General features: G+C 35.5%; 1 protein-coding gene across 1 annotated transcript; it reads left to right on the forward strand.

The window, feature by feature from the left end:
- The first annotated feature begins 269 nt into the window (after window positions 1-269).
- Window positions 270-11,599, forward strand: LOC134747284 (uncharacterized). The gene is made up of 3 exons (XM_063681909.1): window positions 270-320; window positions 10,711-10,857; window positions 10,996-11,599. The coding sequence occupies exons 2-3, from the start codon at window positions 10,715-10,717 to the stop codon at window positions 11,147-11,149; spliced, it is 297 nt and encodes a 98-aa protein (XP_063537979.1). The 5' UTR covers window positions 270-320; window positions 10,711-10,714; the 3' UTR covers window positions 11,150-11,599.
- Window positions 11,600-16,031: the final 4,432 nt, after the last annotated feature.

The raw sequence follows: 16,031 nt of genomic DNA on the forward strand, positions 1-16,031 counted from the left end.
GGCGTTATGTAAATATAAGTAAATACAGTTTAGGTTATAATTTAGTTACGTAAACAAATTCTTAGTGTTATTTCATTCCTTATTGTCTTTTGCTAGTAGCCAAGCGGACTACAGGATTTTCAATAAGCCGTGGCAACACCAGGAAGATGATCATTATCATTTTGCTACCAGCCCATACCATATTTTTGTAAATCGAATATTTTTACTCACAGCCATATCCGTACTAGCCTTTTGGGCGGTCTCCACGCCACACTCCCCTGAATGCGGTTCGTTAGGTGTGTTAGTCAGTGCGAACCGTGCGTGCGACTTGTTCCTACAAGGTAATATTACATTGTATAATATTTGATCAGACGGCAGGTGTTCGTGGTTGTTTCGATTGTTCTAATTGGCTAGTTTTTGATTCATGTTTTATCTTTTTGTTAAGGTAACAATACCAAACCAAAGACTTTATTATTTGCTCATAAAAATTCCTAATAAATATTTAGGAATTTATCAGTGTTGTTTTAGTCCGACTCGTAAACTCAAAGTACCAACCGGAACAAAGTAGCATGTGTAGGTAAGCCAAAAAAAAAATAGAAAGGGAAGCAATTCGTCAAGTGGGTATTTCCCACTTTAGTGTCCCATTTTGCAATTAAAAAATAAACCGGCCAAGTGCGAGTCGGACTCGCGCACGAAAGGCTTCCGTACCATTACGGCAAAAAACGGCAAAAAAACACGTTTGTTGTATGGGAGCCACACATTTTTTTTTATCTGTTTTTTATTATATTTGAGTTGATTTAATGAAAGGTAAATTGCGGTTTACGATTTATGATGTATTAAAAAAACTGACTAGATCTCTTTCAAACCAATTTTCGGTGGAAGTTTGCAATTTTTTTTATTTTAATCTGTTTTTTTATTATATTTGAGTTGATTGAATGAAAGGTAAATTGCGGTTTACGATTTATGATGTATTAAAAAAACTAACTAGATCTCTTTCAAACCAATTTTCGGTGGAAGTTTGCATGATAATGTACATCATATATTTTTTTTAGTTTTAGATGAAAAAAATTTTTTTAAGTCAGTTCTAAGTATGCGGAACCCCCAAAATAAATTGTTTTTTTTTTCTATTTTTGTGTGAAAATCTTAATGCAGTTCACAGAATACATCTACTTACCAAGTTTCAACAGTTTAGTTCTTATAGTTTCGGAAAAAAGTGGCTGTGACATACGGACGGACAGACAGACAGACAGGCATGACGAATCCATAAGGGTTCCGTTTTTTGCCATTTGGCTACGGAACCCTAAAAAAGATGAAAGTTCCTACAAAACTGCCAATAAACCATATATTTTTCACTAAATTCTTACAACAGTTACCAAGTATGTTTCTAGGAATTGTAACACATAATATTCAAAATATATCAGATCAAAACTGTTGTAGAAAATTTAATGTAGAATATTTTGTTCTTTGAAACACGTATTATAACTTTAATATTTTTTCTAAAAACAATGAGAAACTGGAAAATGGGACTTAAAAGTGGGAGAAAGTGGGGTAAGCATCCACTCGACAAGTTGCTTACCCTTAATTTTTTTTCACACCTACATAAGCTACATCCATGCTCAGTTTCATGCTTTCTTCCGAGTGGGCCTACACTTATGTAATTTGTTGGGGAAATGATCAAGATAATTTAATTATTGCCCAATAATAAATAATGTAAAAACGCGAGTAGCTAAATTTATTCTTTCAAATTATACCAAAATGTTTTAATCAACTACAAGCTATGTACCTAAGTATGTACCTAATAATTTCATTGATCAGATTTAACATGCGTCATATCCATAACTAGTCACTATGTACATGAATGAGTTATTTTGTAAATAACAGGTGTGAATATTATGTTCTTCCAATTAGTTACACAAAGGGGTATTTTGATGCCTTTAGATGTGGATAATTTTGTCAAACCCTGGCAAGTAGCTGCCCATGACTAATATTGTACCTAATTGCTTGAGAACGAACGTTGTCTTATCTATCAATAGTATCAAGTTCCACGCTACCAAAAAAGTTAAGGTAAAGTCAAACCAGAGCATAATTATTAAATGTAATCGAACGAGCGAGCGAAGCGAAGTGAAGTTCTTACATTCAACTTGGAACACACAGCTGGCTAGGGGCACGTTGCGGCATTTCGATGTTTTTAAGCTTCAATCACAAGATAGTTTGATGGACAATAAGTAAATTTGTTCTAATTGAAATGAAATTCGGTAAACGTGTAAATGAAGGTATTATATTTTAGTCAATAAATTATGAGCAGGCTCGATCAAGGGGTTATGGAGGTAGAAGAGCATAGAAGGCCAAAAAGCTATTTGTGAGGGGTCTTGCTATTCAGGTCATCTTATTTGCAAGAATGTATGGTCGAGCTTGGTATCAAATGAAAGTGCTCGGTTTACACATTAAATTTATAATTATTGTTTTTTAACTTAGGATTTTAAAATAATTAGCAAGATAAAAACGATATAAAGTTCCCTTTTTATAGTTTTTCGTAAATAACTCGTAAACGGTTGCCTCGTTATATCATTTAATGTTGACCGTAATTAAAATTAAGGCATTACCTTACCATGAGTAAACTAACACCAAATTAATAACGATTAAAAATATATACATATAGGTACGCATAGTTATATGGGTTCGCAAAAAAATCACATTCACATACTTATTCGGATTATACATATATAATTATATACTTAATTTTTAACTGTATAAGGCACCTAGGTATACCAAAAGGCAAACAAAGAAGTATTCAATTCAATAATTCGTAAACATGGGTAAGCCATAGGACATAATACCTATGATTAGTATTTTTGTTTGTAAATTAGAAGAATCAATATTGTTGTAATTAATTTTTACCAATTTTTTTATTTTACCTAGATAAATTCGAAGTTAATGCAAATAAGTTAAACTTAAATGGACCTTGCCTCAAATAAAATAAAATTAACTGTCTGTTGAAAGTAGTGACTTCGAAATCGAGTTAATAATTGTTATTAATTGTCATCAAGTAGGTAATAAAAATACCCTTTGTGGAGAGCTTTGGTGAAATTGGCAATTACCTATACAACAGGTACTTAGTATACTTGTAATTATGGTTCTTTTTTTTATGATATAGGAGGCAAACGACCAGTAGAATCGCCTGATGGTAAGCGGTTAGCGCCGCCATGGACACCCTCAACACTAGAGGGGTTGTACAGATGTAGTGCATATTAGGCTTGATGACAAATTTTTATTAATGATATCAATTAATCAGGTTTGTTTTTAGCATCAAATGTCTATATGGGACCCATTGCATTAAAGCTATACATCCCATCTTGAATGTATGGAAAATAAATAAAATTGCTATTTTGTCGGTGAAATATTGCGTTTATGCATATAGTTGCCATACAATCTTTTTTTGAATAAAATAAAAGGAATCAAATGGTATCTTTACTTTATTCCTATTTGGAAGTTAAAAAAAAGTTTAAATTTTGAAATTTTTAGATCCTGTATTTTTTTATCCACACTATTTTAATATCCACATTATTGTGATAAATTGTTCATCTATTTCACTAGATTTTATTATAAAATTCAACATGTGTTATCATCCCTATCATTTTCTTCAGTCACCCTCAGTACTTTTTGTACCGAGACTGACTGAAATAGCAAGTAACGTTGTACGTTTCCGTGAAAATACGATGGAAAATAATTAACTGTAAGTTCGTTGCTGGCCTTTAAGATGGGAGTACGCTCTCGATGGATAATAATTATGCACTACAACTTTAAGTGCGTTGCCGGCCTTTAAGATGGGAGTACGCTCTGCTTAGAATAAAACATAGAAAATTTGTCCTGGCGACCATAATACTCAGTCTGTATACTCAGTTTTTTGACTTGAATATTGTTTGGGCCTAATCAAATTAATACCTATGAAGCTTTCAAATGGATTAATGGATGACTCACGGTCCGGGCCCAGGCAGCCGACACTTTGTTTTCTATAGAAATCGTCACGTGTCATAGAAAATTCAGTGCCGGTTGCCTCGGCCCGGACCCAGGCCGTTCTAGCGTAAATTATCCTTAATACTCTGCTGGAATAAGATTTATAAGTTACCGTTTAAGTACAAATCCCATATGATGAAATTTTCTATATATCCATAATATATACTGTAGCATGACGCTACATCTGTCGTTTTGTTTTGGAAACTACTTGCTTGTCAGTCATGTCTAGTTTGCTTGTTTGTTTAGTCGTGTCGTATAGTGTGAATTGATTCACGCAATTACGGTTAGATGGCGGTTTAAAGAAACACATGGAATCTTTTTTGGACGATGATATTTTCGAGATTGGCAGGTTACAATTGCGTTGAATTTTGAATTTCAATTCTGATTCGGAAAGAGAAATTTGTTTTCATCGGGGTACTTCAGATGGATTTTTGGGATTGAGGTGTAAAGATCTGTTTGTGATATATTAGATTTTTTCCTGGTTTTTTTCGTCAAAGTTAACCTTTTAATCTAAAGGAACGTTTTCTTCTGAGGTTGCTAATAACAACTTCGAGTGCGCTTTACTTCCCGTCGTTCCGCGGCCTTGTTGGCCGCAGTTGCCTGCAACAGGACCTTTTTTAAGGCCACCGTGGAGCAGTGCTCCGGTGCTGCGTGGTGGCCGTATCAACGACAGGGCGCAGCCGCCGACGTGCAGTCGGCAGTGGATGGTCGTCGACCCCATCAGTCAGCGGTCAGGTATCAGACCCACGGAGGAGACGAGTCCGCATACTGCGTGGTTCGATAGCGTTGGTTGGCCGAACGTTTGCTTTGGAAAGGAACTAGCAGACCTACGGAGGACACGAGCCCGCATACAGCGCGGTTCGATAGGTCACGGTACAGCTTCGGTTGGCCGAACAAATTGTCATCGTCTACGGAGCTTGAATATTTTTTTAACGTATTAGAATCGGTTCCCGTTTAATTGTTATCTTTTTTCCCGGTTCATTGTTAGTTTTTGTGCAATATTTCTTTTAATTCTGTAAAGCCGCTGTTATCTGTATTCCGCATTTATTTAAGGCATTATTTTTAAAATTCTAATTGCCCCTAATTGTCAAGCGAAACTAATATTCGGCAATAAATTTAGGTACTGGTAGAAGAGCCGGCAGTAAAGTTTCGAACCAACGTGATACCGCGATGAGATGCACAATGGTTTCCCATAAAACTGATGCTAAGTCCGAATTTGATAGTCTGCCACGGCGGAACTAGCCGAAAGTACAAAAAAAATAGCCACTTCCGGTGCGAAAAAGGGGGGGTCATTTAACCCATCTGATACTGCAATAAAAGCTATGGCATCAGTTAGAAATTTACTGGTAGATACAGAAAAGCGAAATCTGCCAGTATGATTCCTGCCGGAAGTGCTTGGCATACGCTCTCAAAGGTGACCATCGGGACCCCTAAATTAACCCATCTGATACCAGCATGAAACCAATTCCAGTCGGTAGATATGAACCTTCTCTTCAGGAATATATAAGTCTGCCAGGGCGCTTTCAGCCGAAACACCTTGACATACGAGATTATGTGAGCAACATCCGTGGAACCCGTATTTTGGAATTGTACAAATTACAGACATTTTAATTATTGCAGGCTTATGATTTATTACCTAATGCTTATATTTGTATATTTTTATGCCATTAATAACATATATTTCAAATTTATTAATATACACAATATAATTTGGGCATTAATTTAATACCTGCTTACGGCTTTGTACTTCTTTGTTTGCCTTATAAAGGTGCTAACAAATTAGCTACCGATATCTTTACAGTTGATAGTACTCGGCTCCTGAAGTATATGTAAGTATGAAACATTATAGGTTTTATGATGTTATTTTGAGAAAATTGGAAAACAAATTTGCTTTGTAAAAAAACTCTGTTAATGAGATAATTAAATGATACCTCATTGAACAGATTCTAAAACCTCTTTTAAATATTAAACTTAACTGGCCACTTCACGTTGATAAATGAAATTACACGTTGACAATGACATTTAAGACACACAAAGCAGTTAAATACATGATGATTCTTTTTTAGATAGAATTATAGTATATTTATTTTGTTCGGTAAATAAAATAAAAATTATGTGAAATTTTCTTAATTTCTATTAAAAGTTAATTGTTCTAGTGCAAAGTACCATCTCGTAAAATTTCTGTAGCTAATTTGTTAGCACCTTATATATAAATAATAAAATAATTTCAAATTACAATATTCTTTATTTACCAAAATGAACAAAATTATTATTATTACATACTTATTGTAAACGGGTGTGAATAGACAGGATTTTCAACGTCAAGGACGTTTTTTACCAATAATCCAAATATGAACATTTTACATCATTTTTAGGGTTCCGTACCCAAAGGGTAAAAACGGGACCCTATTACTAAGACTCCGCTGTCCGTCTGTCCGTTTGTCCGTCTGTCACCAGGCTGTATCTCTCATGAACCGTGATAGCTAGACAGTTGAAATTTTCACAGATGATGTATTTCTGATGCCTGTTGTATATTATATAAATATTTAAATGGGGCTCCCATACAACAAAAGTGATTTTTTGCTGTTTTTTTCCGTAATGGTACGGAACCCTTCGTGCGCGAGTCCGACTCGCACTTGGCCGGTTTTTTATTTGAGTCCCTTGTTAGTTTTTCAATTGTGCACTTGTGAAATCAATTTTTACCCGCCTAATTCAGAGAAAATCAAAGAAAACCAGCAATTTTCTTGATAACCATCCTTAAAACGGGGTCGATAGATATACATAAGAAAAGAAAGAAAGGGGTGAATAGAATTATTTAGTTTTAGTTGTCATAGACATCGAATTTATTAACTAGTATTTGCCAACAACAAACCATAAATGCAATTGAAGAAAACATATACATATATGTATATATCTCACTTTCCCGATTTTTACACATTATTCTTCGAGACCACGGGGACAACGCCGTACTCGATACGTCGGAGGTAAATCTTAAAACTTAAATACGCGATTAAGTCCCGTTTCCAATTTACATTTGAAATAGACAAGGGAGGGGTAAAAATAAATGGGGAGAAAATACATTTTATACGATTTGCAGACGACATCGCGGCGTTTGCAGAAACTTCAGCTCAACTAGAACATCTAATGTCTACTGTAGGTTATAGGTTTACCTGTCTTTTAGGAAACTAAATATTTTCTTTTATGCCGTTTAGTACAGCTTTGATGTCTACCGTTCTCCAATTCTCCCTCAATTGCTCATAGGTTAACTGGAAGAGATCCCTGAAAGGGATAAGTTCGCCTTTGTACAAATGATGCGTTTTTCTCTTGTTTTATATGTTTGTTTTTGTACAATAAAGAGTTTTACTACTACTACTACTACTAATGTTAACAATGGACACAGTATTTAACTAATTAGGCTTAAAGATAAACATAAAGAAAACTAAGACCCTTACAACTTCAAAATGCAAAACTAATCATCCTCCAATAGTTCTCAACAACATCCCAATTCAGCAGGTTGAAAGTTTTAAATATTTAGGTAGCTTAATTACCAGGGACTCCAGGTGCACACCAGACATCGTTGCAAGGATTGATATATGGCAAAAAAAAGCTTTCAACCACAAGAAACAATTATTGAAATCCCGTTTATCATGTAAAAGCAAGAAGCTACTGATTAAGGTGTACATCTGGAGTATAGCCCTTTATGGAAGTGAAAAGTTCATCACACAAATATATGCCCTTATCGGAATTCGAACCCAAGACAGTCGGCTTTGCAGGCAGTAAGTAGGCCAGACCGGTCGTCAATAAATTAGTTATCTCAATTTGTAGTATTATAAAACAACACCCTGAATGTTAAACTACGTCATTCTTGCGTCAACGTCAAGAAATGTACGGGAGAGGTGGGCATGACGGGATACTTAATGTTTCAAGTCCAATAAAACTGAAAATGCTATTCTTTTTAAGTTTATGTTATTTTTAATTTTATCTTTGGTAATCAGTCTTTCATAATCAACACTTACTAGGAACTCTCTTGTTAGATAATTAAATTAAAAATAAATTAAAATGGCCGAAAGTGCCTTCTCTCCATCTTGCCCCTAGGTATGGTAAGATGGGGAACCCCTAGGGGACAAGATAAGAATGATTCATAGAAATATTATATTTAGGGCCTAAACAAAACTTCAATTTTTGGCTATTGGGTCCATCGTCTGATAACTTCTCACGAACTGTTTTACTTTTATTTCTTAAGTCGTCTGAGGGACAGAAAATGTGTTTACAGCTAACATGTACCCCATCTTCCCTTTATAACAGCATCCACCGCTTTTTTCTTGGCCTCTAACCACTCTCCTCTACCTATATTTGACTTTCTTTTATACTTTTTCACCGTTCTACAAGAGAAGAATAAATAAATTCAAATCCGCAATTCTTTATCAGTTTATCACTTTAAAACTACGACCGTCAAGATGTACCCCATCTTGCCCCATGTGCCTAATGAAATGCGAAAGTTTTTTGTTAAAAAAAAACCGTACTTGAAACCAAACAAGTCCTTAGCTGTTGGCGTGATTGCTGGGCCACAGGAATAAATTAATAGTATATATGTGCTGGTGATAATAAGTAAACAAACGCAAACCAAATAAACACAAAAACCGGCCAAGTGCCAGTCGGACTCGCGCACGTAAGGTTCCGTACCATAATACCATTACGCAAAAAACGGCAAAAAAGTCACGTTTGTTGTATGGGAACCCCACTTAAATATTTATTTTATTATGTTTTTAGAATTATTTAGAATCATTTATTCATCAATTGTGCATTACAAGTAATGAATACAGGTGTTATAAACAATTAGTTATAGTTTGTTGTTATAGCGGCAACAGAAATACATCATCTGTGAAAATTTCATCTGTCTAGCTATCACGGTTGATGAGATACAGCCTGGTGACAGACGGACAGACAGACAGACAGACAGAAAGCGGAGTCTTAGTTATAGGGTCCCGTTTTTACCCTTTGGGTACGGAACCCTAAAAATAACAAGGAATATGGCAAAAACAGTTTTTTTGCAAATAAATAATTAACGACACCATTTGTCTAGCCGGTCACTGTGCGAACTGATTGCTATGATGGCGACGCATCGTTATGCGTTAACGGGATTCTGATGGTTGGTCAGTCGTGTCGCCATATAAAGCCGCTACCCCGTCTCGTCTTGCCCCTCTCTCCCCTACATAAGATAGTGATTAGATACACCAAATAAGTGAAAAAACGCCTCAAGCGTAAAAGAAACCACCAAAAATCATTTTATGTCGCATTACAAGCCTGATTTAGCTATGAATACTAATACCCCCTTATTCGTAAAACTTTACGAGCCTGAATTAGTTAAATTATGTTTTATCCTTTTCTTACAAATACATAAGTCAAAATGACAGACAAAGACAAACGATTCATATAGCTAATTCAATGACTATTAATCATATTAATCACATCATTTAATTTATTTTAACTTAATTTATTATAAATATGTGTTATTAATAACGTAATAATATACAAATATAAGCATAGAGTAATAAATTAATAAGCCTGCAGTATTTGAAATGTCCGTAATATGTCCAATTCCAAAATACGGGTTATACGGGTACCACGGATGTTGCGCCACATAATCTCGTATGTCAAGGTGTTTCGGCTGAAAGCGCCCTGGCAGACTTATATATTCCTGAAGAGAAGGTTCATATCTACCGACTGGAATTGGTTTCATGCTGGTATCAGATGGGTTAATTTAGGGGTCCTGATGGTCACCTTTGAGAGCGTATGCCAAGCACTTCCGGCAGGAATCATACTGGCAGATTTCGCTTTTCTGTATCTACCAGTAAATTTCTAACTGATGCCATAGCTTTTATTGCAGTATCAGATGGGTTAAATGACCCCCCCTTTTTCGCACCGGAAGTGGCTATTTTTTTTGTACTTTCGGCTAGTTCCGCCGTGGCAGACTATCAAATTCGGACTTAGCATCAGTTTTATGGGAAACCATTGTGCATCTCATCGCGGTATCACGTTGGTTCGAAACTTTACTGCCGGCTCTCCAACCTATCACCCGTTGAAACAGCCATTATCGTCCATAATCTCCATCTTATTAATCCATTTCTTTCCTTCTACAGCTAAATTTATACGCCGTAATCTTTCGCACGTACACCAGTTCACGCCAGTGCGGAAAGCGGACCGTCAGAAAAACAATTTGTTTTGGTTACATTATTTTTTTAAATTCCATGTGTAGATTTTTTTTGTGACTTTCGGAAGTGCTTATCAAATTATACGTGTTGTGCACAGTATTTGTTTTACTGCAATACTTATTACCTATAACCGTATCTTAGTCTCACTTTTCAACACATCGACTTTTATTTTTTTAAATAAACAAAACTCCTTTACAGTTTTTTTTATTCGCTTGTATCGCCCGGGAATTAAACCGCCTAAAATAAAGCTTGCTATTTTATTTCACTATTGGATACAGTGTATGTTTATGTTAAAATTTCTCCAAGAAACATTAGGTCTTAAGGGGCCCACTGATTATCAGTCCGCCGAACGATATTTGCCTGATGTCAGAACAAAAAATTCACAGTTCCGAACAACTGACAGGCCGATATCGGCTGGCGGACTGGTAATCAGTGGGCCCCTTTACACTCGTCTGACGTAGAAAATATAAAATGGTTCTGAAAACTGGATTTTTTCTTTTTAAAGGAATATGACGAAGAATAAACAACCGAAATCAGGCACAACAAAGAAATCTGTCAAAATTGTGGAAAACAAGGAAACTGATAAATTGGTAGTACCTGTGAAGGCTGACTCTTTAGATGACGAAGATCAAGGGTTTGGAGGATGGCTTAGGTAAATATGTAATATACCTATGTAAACAAAAATATGCAACTATAAATATATTAGGTGTCATTTTGTTCTTTTGCATAGGTACGACGTTCCACGTAATAAAAACCCTTGGCCTGTTTAATTGTTTTTTTTTTTTTTTAGGTCTGAGGATGGCATGGATACTATGAAGCTATTTGTATTAGCGAACAGCATAGTGATGGTTACAACTATTGCTTACCCACACATTCAAACAATATTCTCTGTGATATCAGAAATGATATACGGTGACGACGAGTATTACCGTGTCGAATTGTAATAAAACTAATAAATATCCTTGGAGAATTTGAATTTATAAAGAAGAAATTACAATAGTATATTAACTTTTTTTGTCATTGAAATGTGCCCGAGACTGTTAAAAGGCTTTTGACTAAAAATATATCTTTAGTATTGGTTTTCAGCTTCTCTAGTTCTATACATAGTATTAAGAATTACCAACCATGTTTCATGAATAATTTTATTGCATTTATGGAAACGTGGTTTTGCAAAAAGACGTGTTACTTGAAAATAACACATATTTAAATATTGAAAATGCTTGGTTTAATATTTCGTGTTGTTTTTTCATTGGGCGTAGTTGTTTGGTATTCAATAAACGTTTGGAAAATGATTTCCGACTACTTTAATAAAGAGTTCCAAAGAATGCTATTAAATGTAACGGAAGATGATAATGATGAACTGTAAGCTTATTAATAGTACATTACTACAGAGGCTGGAAACTAAGGATTTGCCGGCCAAATGCATATTCAGATAGCTAAGAGGCCGACAACGCCTTTTCAAGCCGATGTATGTATAAATAGTGCTTTTCTCAAACATGCAACGAAATAAATAAGGAAATCTCCACGAAATCAGTTTTATTTCAGAAAAAAAAAGTAAACCAGGCCCAAAACATAACTATCACCTATACCTATCTCTATCACATGTGTCGTTACGTGTCGTATTAATTTTACACATGTAGTTTGTCAATTTATTACACAAATTTTCAATTATTTACACAAATTTTTCGCCTTGCATCCGTCTGAATGTCGTTTCAGCCACATAACTAAGTTTACATAGTTTTTATGTTGATATTATGTTTCACATACATCGTTGCCTTAAGCATGGAGTATAATTCCCACAGTGTTGACGATCTTATAGTTATATTCAGTTCTTTCAAATATGCCACAAAAACTTTCTGGTAAATTGTGAGCATTTTTCTTCTAAATTTTATAAATTGCCTTAAGCATCCATATAAGAATAGAATAGAATAGAATATAAATAATTTATTCGTTAGCACACACAAATAGAAAGTTATACAGAACAGAGAAACATAAATAAAAGAAAAAGTGCCACGAAATGGTCTCACCTCAGCATGTTGCTAGCGACTTCCAGCGCTGATCTTCCGGTGAGACCATCCGGTGAAACAATCACGACAGGTAACAAGAAAAACAACAAAATTAATATATAATATAACATACAAAAGACAGAGATAAGTTAAAAATACATATTACACACACACACATATTATTATAGACACTATTATTACGTACAGCTGTTATATCCGGCCGAACTCAGCTTGGCCGTACATTATGCCTAAGATTATAACTAGCGCCATGCGGCAGATACGCAAACTAAACTAAAATGACAGCTAAGACAGGTTGATTTTATCAGAACTTCTCTTTGATTAGAACAAAAGCAATACGGTATCAATCTAAATTTGACTGCTTAAGTGCTTACAGACAGTCGCAAGAGGGCGAGAACAAAGTTTTGTAAAGTTATGTGCCATGGCAATGCAGAGGGAACCAGTAAAAGCAAAAAACCACAGGCAGCTCGTATCGTGTAAGCAGGTTTCCTGGCTAAGTTGGTGGTTAATCATGTACTGTTTAAGCTTCGTTTTAAAACTATAAATACTTTGCAGGTTCCTCATTGGCGGCGGCACGTTATTCCAACATTTTGTGGCCGTATAGCGATAGCTGCCCCGGAAGGCTGCCGAAGCGTGGCGTGGCGTCAACAATTGAATCCCACAATTACGGCGGTCGCGGAGCCTAATGCAAGACAACTTGTTAAAAAGATATGCAGCGGTTTTATACTTCAGAACTCCGACATATAACTACTTCGACTTTGATTTTGGGGGCAGCAAGTTATTTTAAGTCAATTCTGCTTTCGCTCTCAATTTTGTAGGAGTACAATTAATATTAATTTCATATTTTCGTCGGAACTCATGTTAAAGGAAACACAAACAACAACGCACAATAAATCCAATAAAATAGAATTACAGAATGAAAAATGTTCAACTTTGCCTCCAAAACGATTAAAAAAATACCTACGCGTGATTGATTGAGTAGACATTTTTGCCGCTAATATTTAAATGAAATATTTTAAATGTGTATTTGTGTAGTTTTATTTGCAATTCACATTTATTGGAATTTGTTAATAATGTGTTATTTATTATGTTCATGTCAATTTTATATAAGTAAAACTGCAAAATATAGCAAAAATCGTTTATTGAGTTTTTTTTAATAGGCAAAGTGGCAGAATGTCATAACTAACCAAAACGCAAATATTGATTGCAGTTTTTTTTATTGGCTGAATGCCATAATGTTGCTGTGTCCAAATATATGTGAAATGGAAAATAAATAAAGAAACCGGCCAAGTGTGAGTGTATTTTTTATGCGAAACGTGAGAGAAAGGTAAATTGCGGTTTACGATTTATGACGTATTAATAAAAACTACTTACCAGATCTCTTTCAAACCAATTTTCGGTGGAAGTTTGCATGGTAATGTACATCATATATTTTTTTCAGTTTTATCATTCACTTATTTTAGAAGTTACATTTTACCACTTTGGAAGTGTCTCTCGCGCAAACTATTCTGTTTAGAAAAAAATTATATTAGAAACCTCAATATCATTTTTGAAGACCTATATATAGAAACCCCACACGTATGGGTTTGATGAAAAAAAAAATTTCAGTTCCAAGTATGGGGAGCCCCCAATATTTATTGTTCTTTTTTTTATTTTTGTGTGAAAATCTTAATGCGGTTCACAGAATACATCTACTTACCAAGTTTCAACAGTATAGTTCTTATAGTTTCAGAGAAAAGTGGCTGTGACATACGGACGGACAGACAGACAGACATGATGAATCCATAAGGGTTCCGTTTTTAGGGTTCCGTACCCAAAGGGTAAAAACGGGACCCTATTACTAAGACTCAGCTGTCCGTCTGACCGTCTGTCCGTCTGTCCGTCTCTCTGTCACCAGGCTGTATCTCACGAAGTGTGATAACTAGACAATTAAAATTTTCGCAGATGATGTATTTCTGTTGCCGCTATAACAACAAATACTAAAAAGTACGGAACACTCGGTGCACGAGTCCGACTCGCACTTTGCCGGTTTTTTGCCATTTGGCTACGGAACCCTAAAAAGAGCTATTTCTCGGCCTAGGCCTGCAATTTTGTATGAAATTTCATTAAATACCTCTCGTCTAGCTGCGCCCGAAACGTGATACTTCCCAGCTTAATATGTAAAACATAATATCGATACGTCATTGCATGTTTGAGAAAATAAAAGAAACGGAAAAAACATATGAGACCTCAAATGTTCTCATATGTTTTTTTTTTCGTTTCCAAAACCTAAGGGCATTTAATCGAATACTAACAATTCATTGCTACATCGAAATATAAAATAATTTTTAGGAAAAAAAAACCGACTTTAATGGGGGATGCCGTTGAGAGGTTACTTATTGTTGATGGTGCACTCCAGACAATGAAATGAAAAAGACAGCACCTTTTGCCTAACTAAAAGGAGGTAAAACCACCCACTTTTCTAGTAGCATTTCGTTTCTGTAAGGGTCACAGTTCTAACCTAACCTAACCCACTTTTCTGATAGCAGTTCGTGCAGTAAAACATCTTCTTCTGCGTTACACGTGTAATTTTAGCACTTATACAAAAATATTTCGGTTCGGTTCGGTTCGGTAATTAAGATCACATTTTACACGGTGTATAAAATGACGACAATTTTCTTCAAAATATATAAAAACATTTTTACAACAGAATATTTTATCGGATGGTTGTGGATGTCTGTCTTCCGCATAAAGGGAAAAGGAATAGGTACAAAACAGGAACTCGGCTGAAAATTTAGCTGTAAAGGAAAAAATGGATTAATGAGATGTGAGTGGTATGGACGATGATGGCTGATTTATTGGATGAAGGAAATCTAAATTCAAAACCCAATATTTATAATGCCCGTCAAATTTGAAATTTAGAGAAAGTTTTAAAAATGCGGATAACAGATAATTAACAAAGGTTGGCAAAACTAGAAGAAAAAGCTATGGCAAATATTAAAATAAACTAAAATAAAAAAATAATCTTGAAGCTTCAAAAACTTTGGTTCAAATAGAGCACGTCAAGCCGCAGCTCGCCATACCCTCAGTTCTACCTGACCAAACCGCGCGGACCACGGGCTCGAGTCTTTTGATGACGGCTGCCGATCGTCCCACAAGATCGGCACTCACGAGCGCCCTCCGGGGCCCTTCCAACGGAAGGCTCAAAACGCTCTCCTCAGCACCGCCTTCCGGAGACCGGAGCCCTCCCAACGGAAGGCACAAACGCACTCCTTCAGATACGCTTCACAAACTTTTTCCAGCAACTAACTGATGTTTATGAGCACATATGTTTTCACAGATAAAAATCGTTCGTAATCTCTTTGGATATTACCCAAATTACATAAAAATATTGACTACGCGACTTAAAAGATCGCGAGCGCACAAAATAAAAAATGCACAAAAATGAACAAAACTTGGTACTGTTCCGACTTTTTCTCTTCAAGTCTCTAGATCAATCTGACGTCTTTCACATTTTCATTCAAAATTAGCGCGTATATTCTCTTAAAATTATAACTTTGATATAAGTCCCATCTGACCGTACTTGCGTGAATCAATTCACACTGTACGACACGTAAAACGTACGTAAACAAACAAGCAAACTAGACAAGACAGACCAGCAAGTAGTTTCCAAGAATGACGACATATGTAGCGTCATGCTACATTCGGTTCTGTGAGGATCGCAGTTCAAAAAAGTTCCACTTCATCAAATGTCACTTGTTTATGTAAATGCTGTATTTGTTGATGAAAATACAAAAATCACTATATGTTCCCTCGTTTCCTT

The sequence above is a fragment of the Cydia strobilella genome, chromosome 1, assembly GCF_947568885.1.
Source record: "Cydia strobilella chromosome 1, ilCydStro3.1, whole genome shotgun sequence".
In the NCBI taxonomy this organism is placed as follows: Eukaryota; Metazoa; Arthropoda; class Insecta; order Lepidoptera; family Tortricidae; genus Cydia; species Cydia strobilella.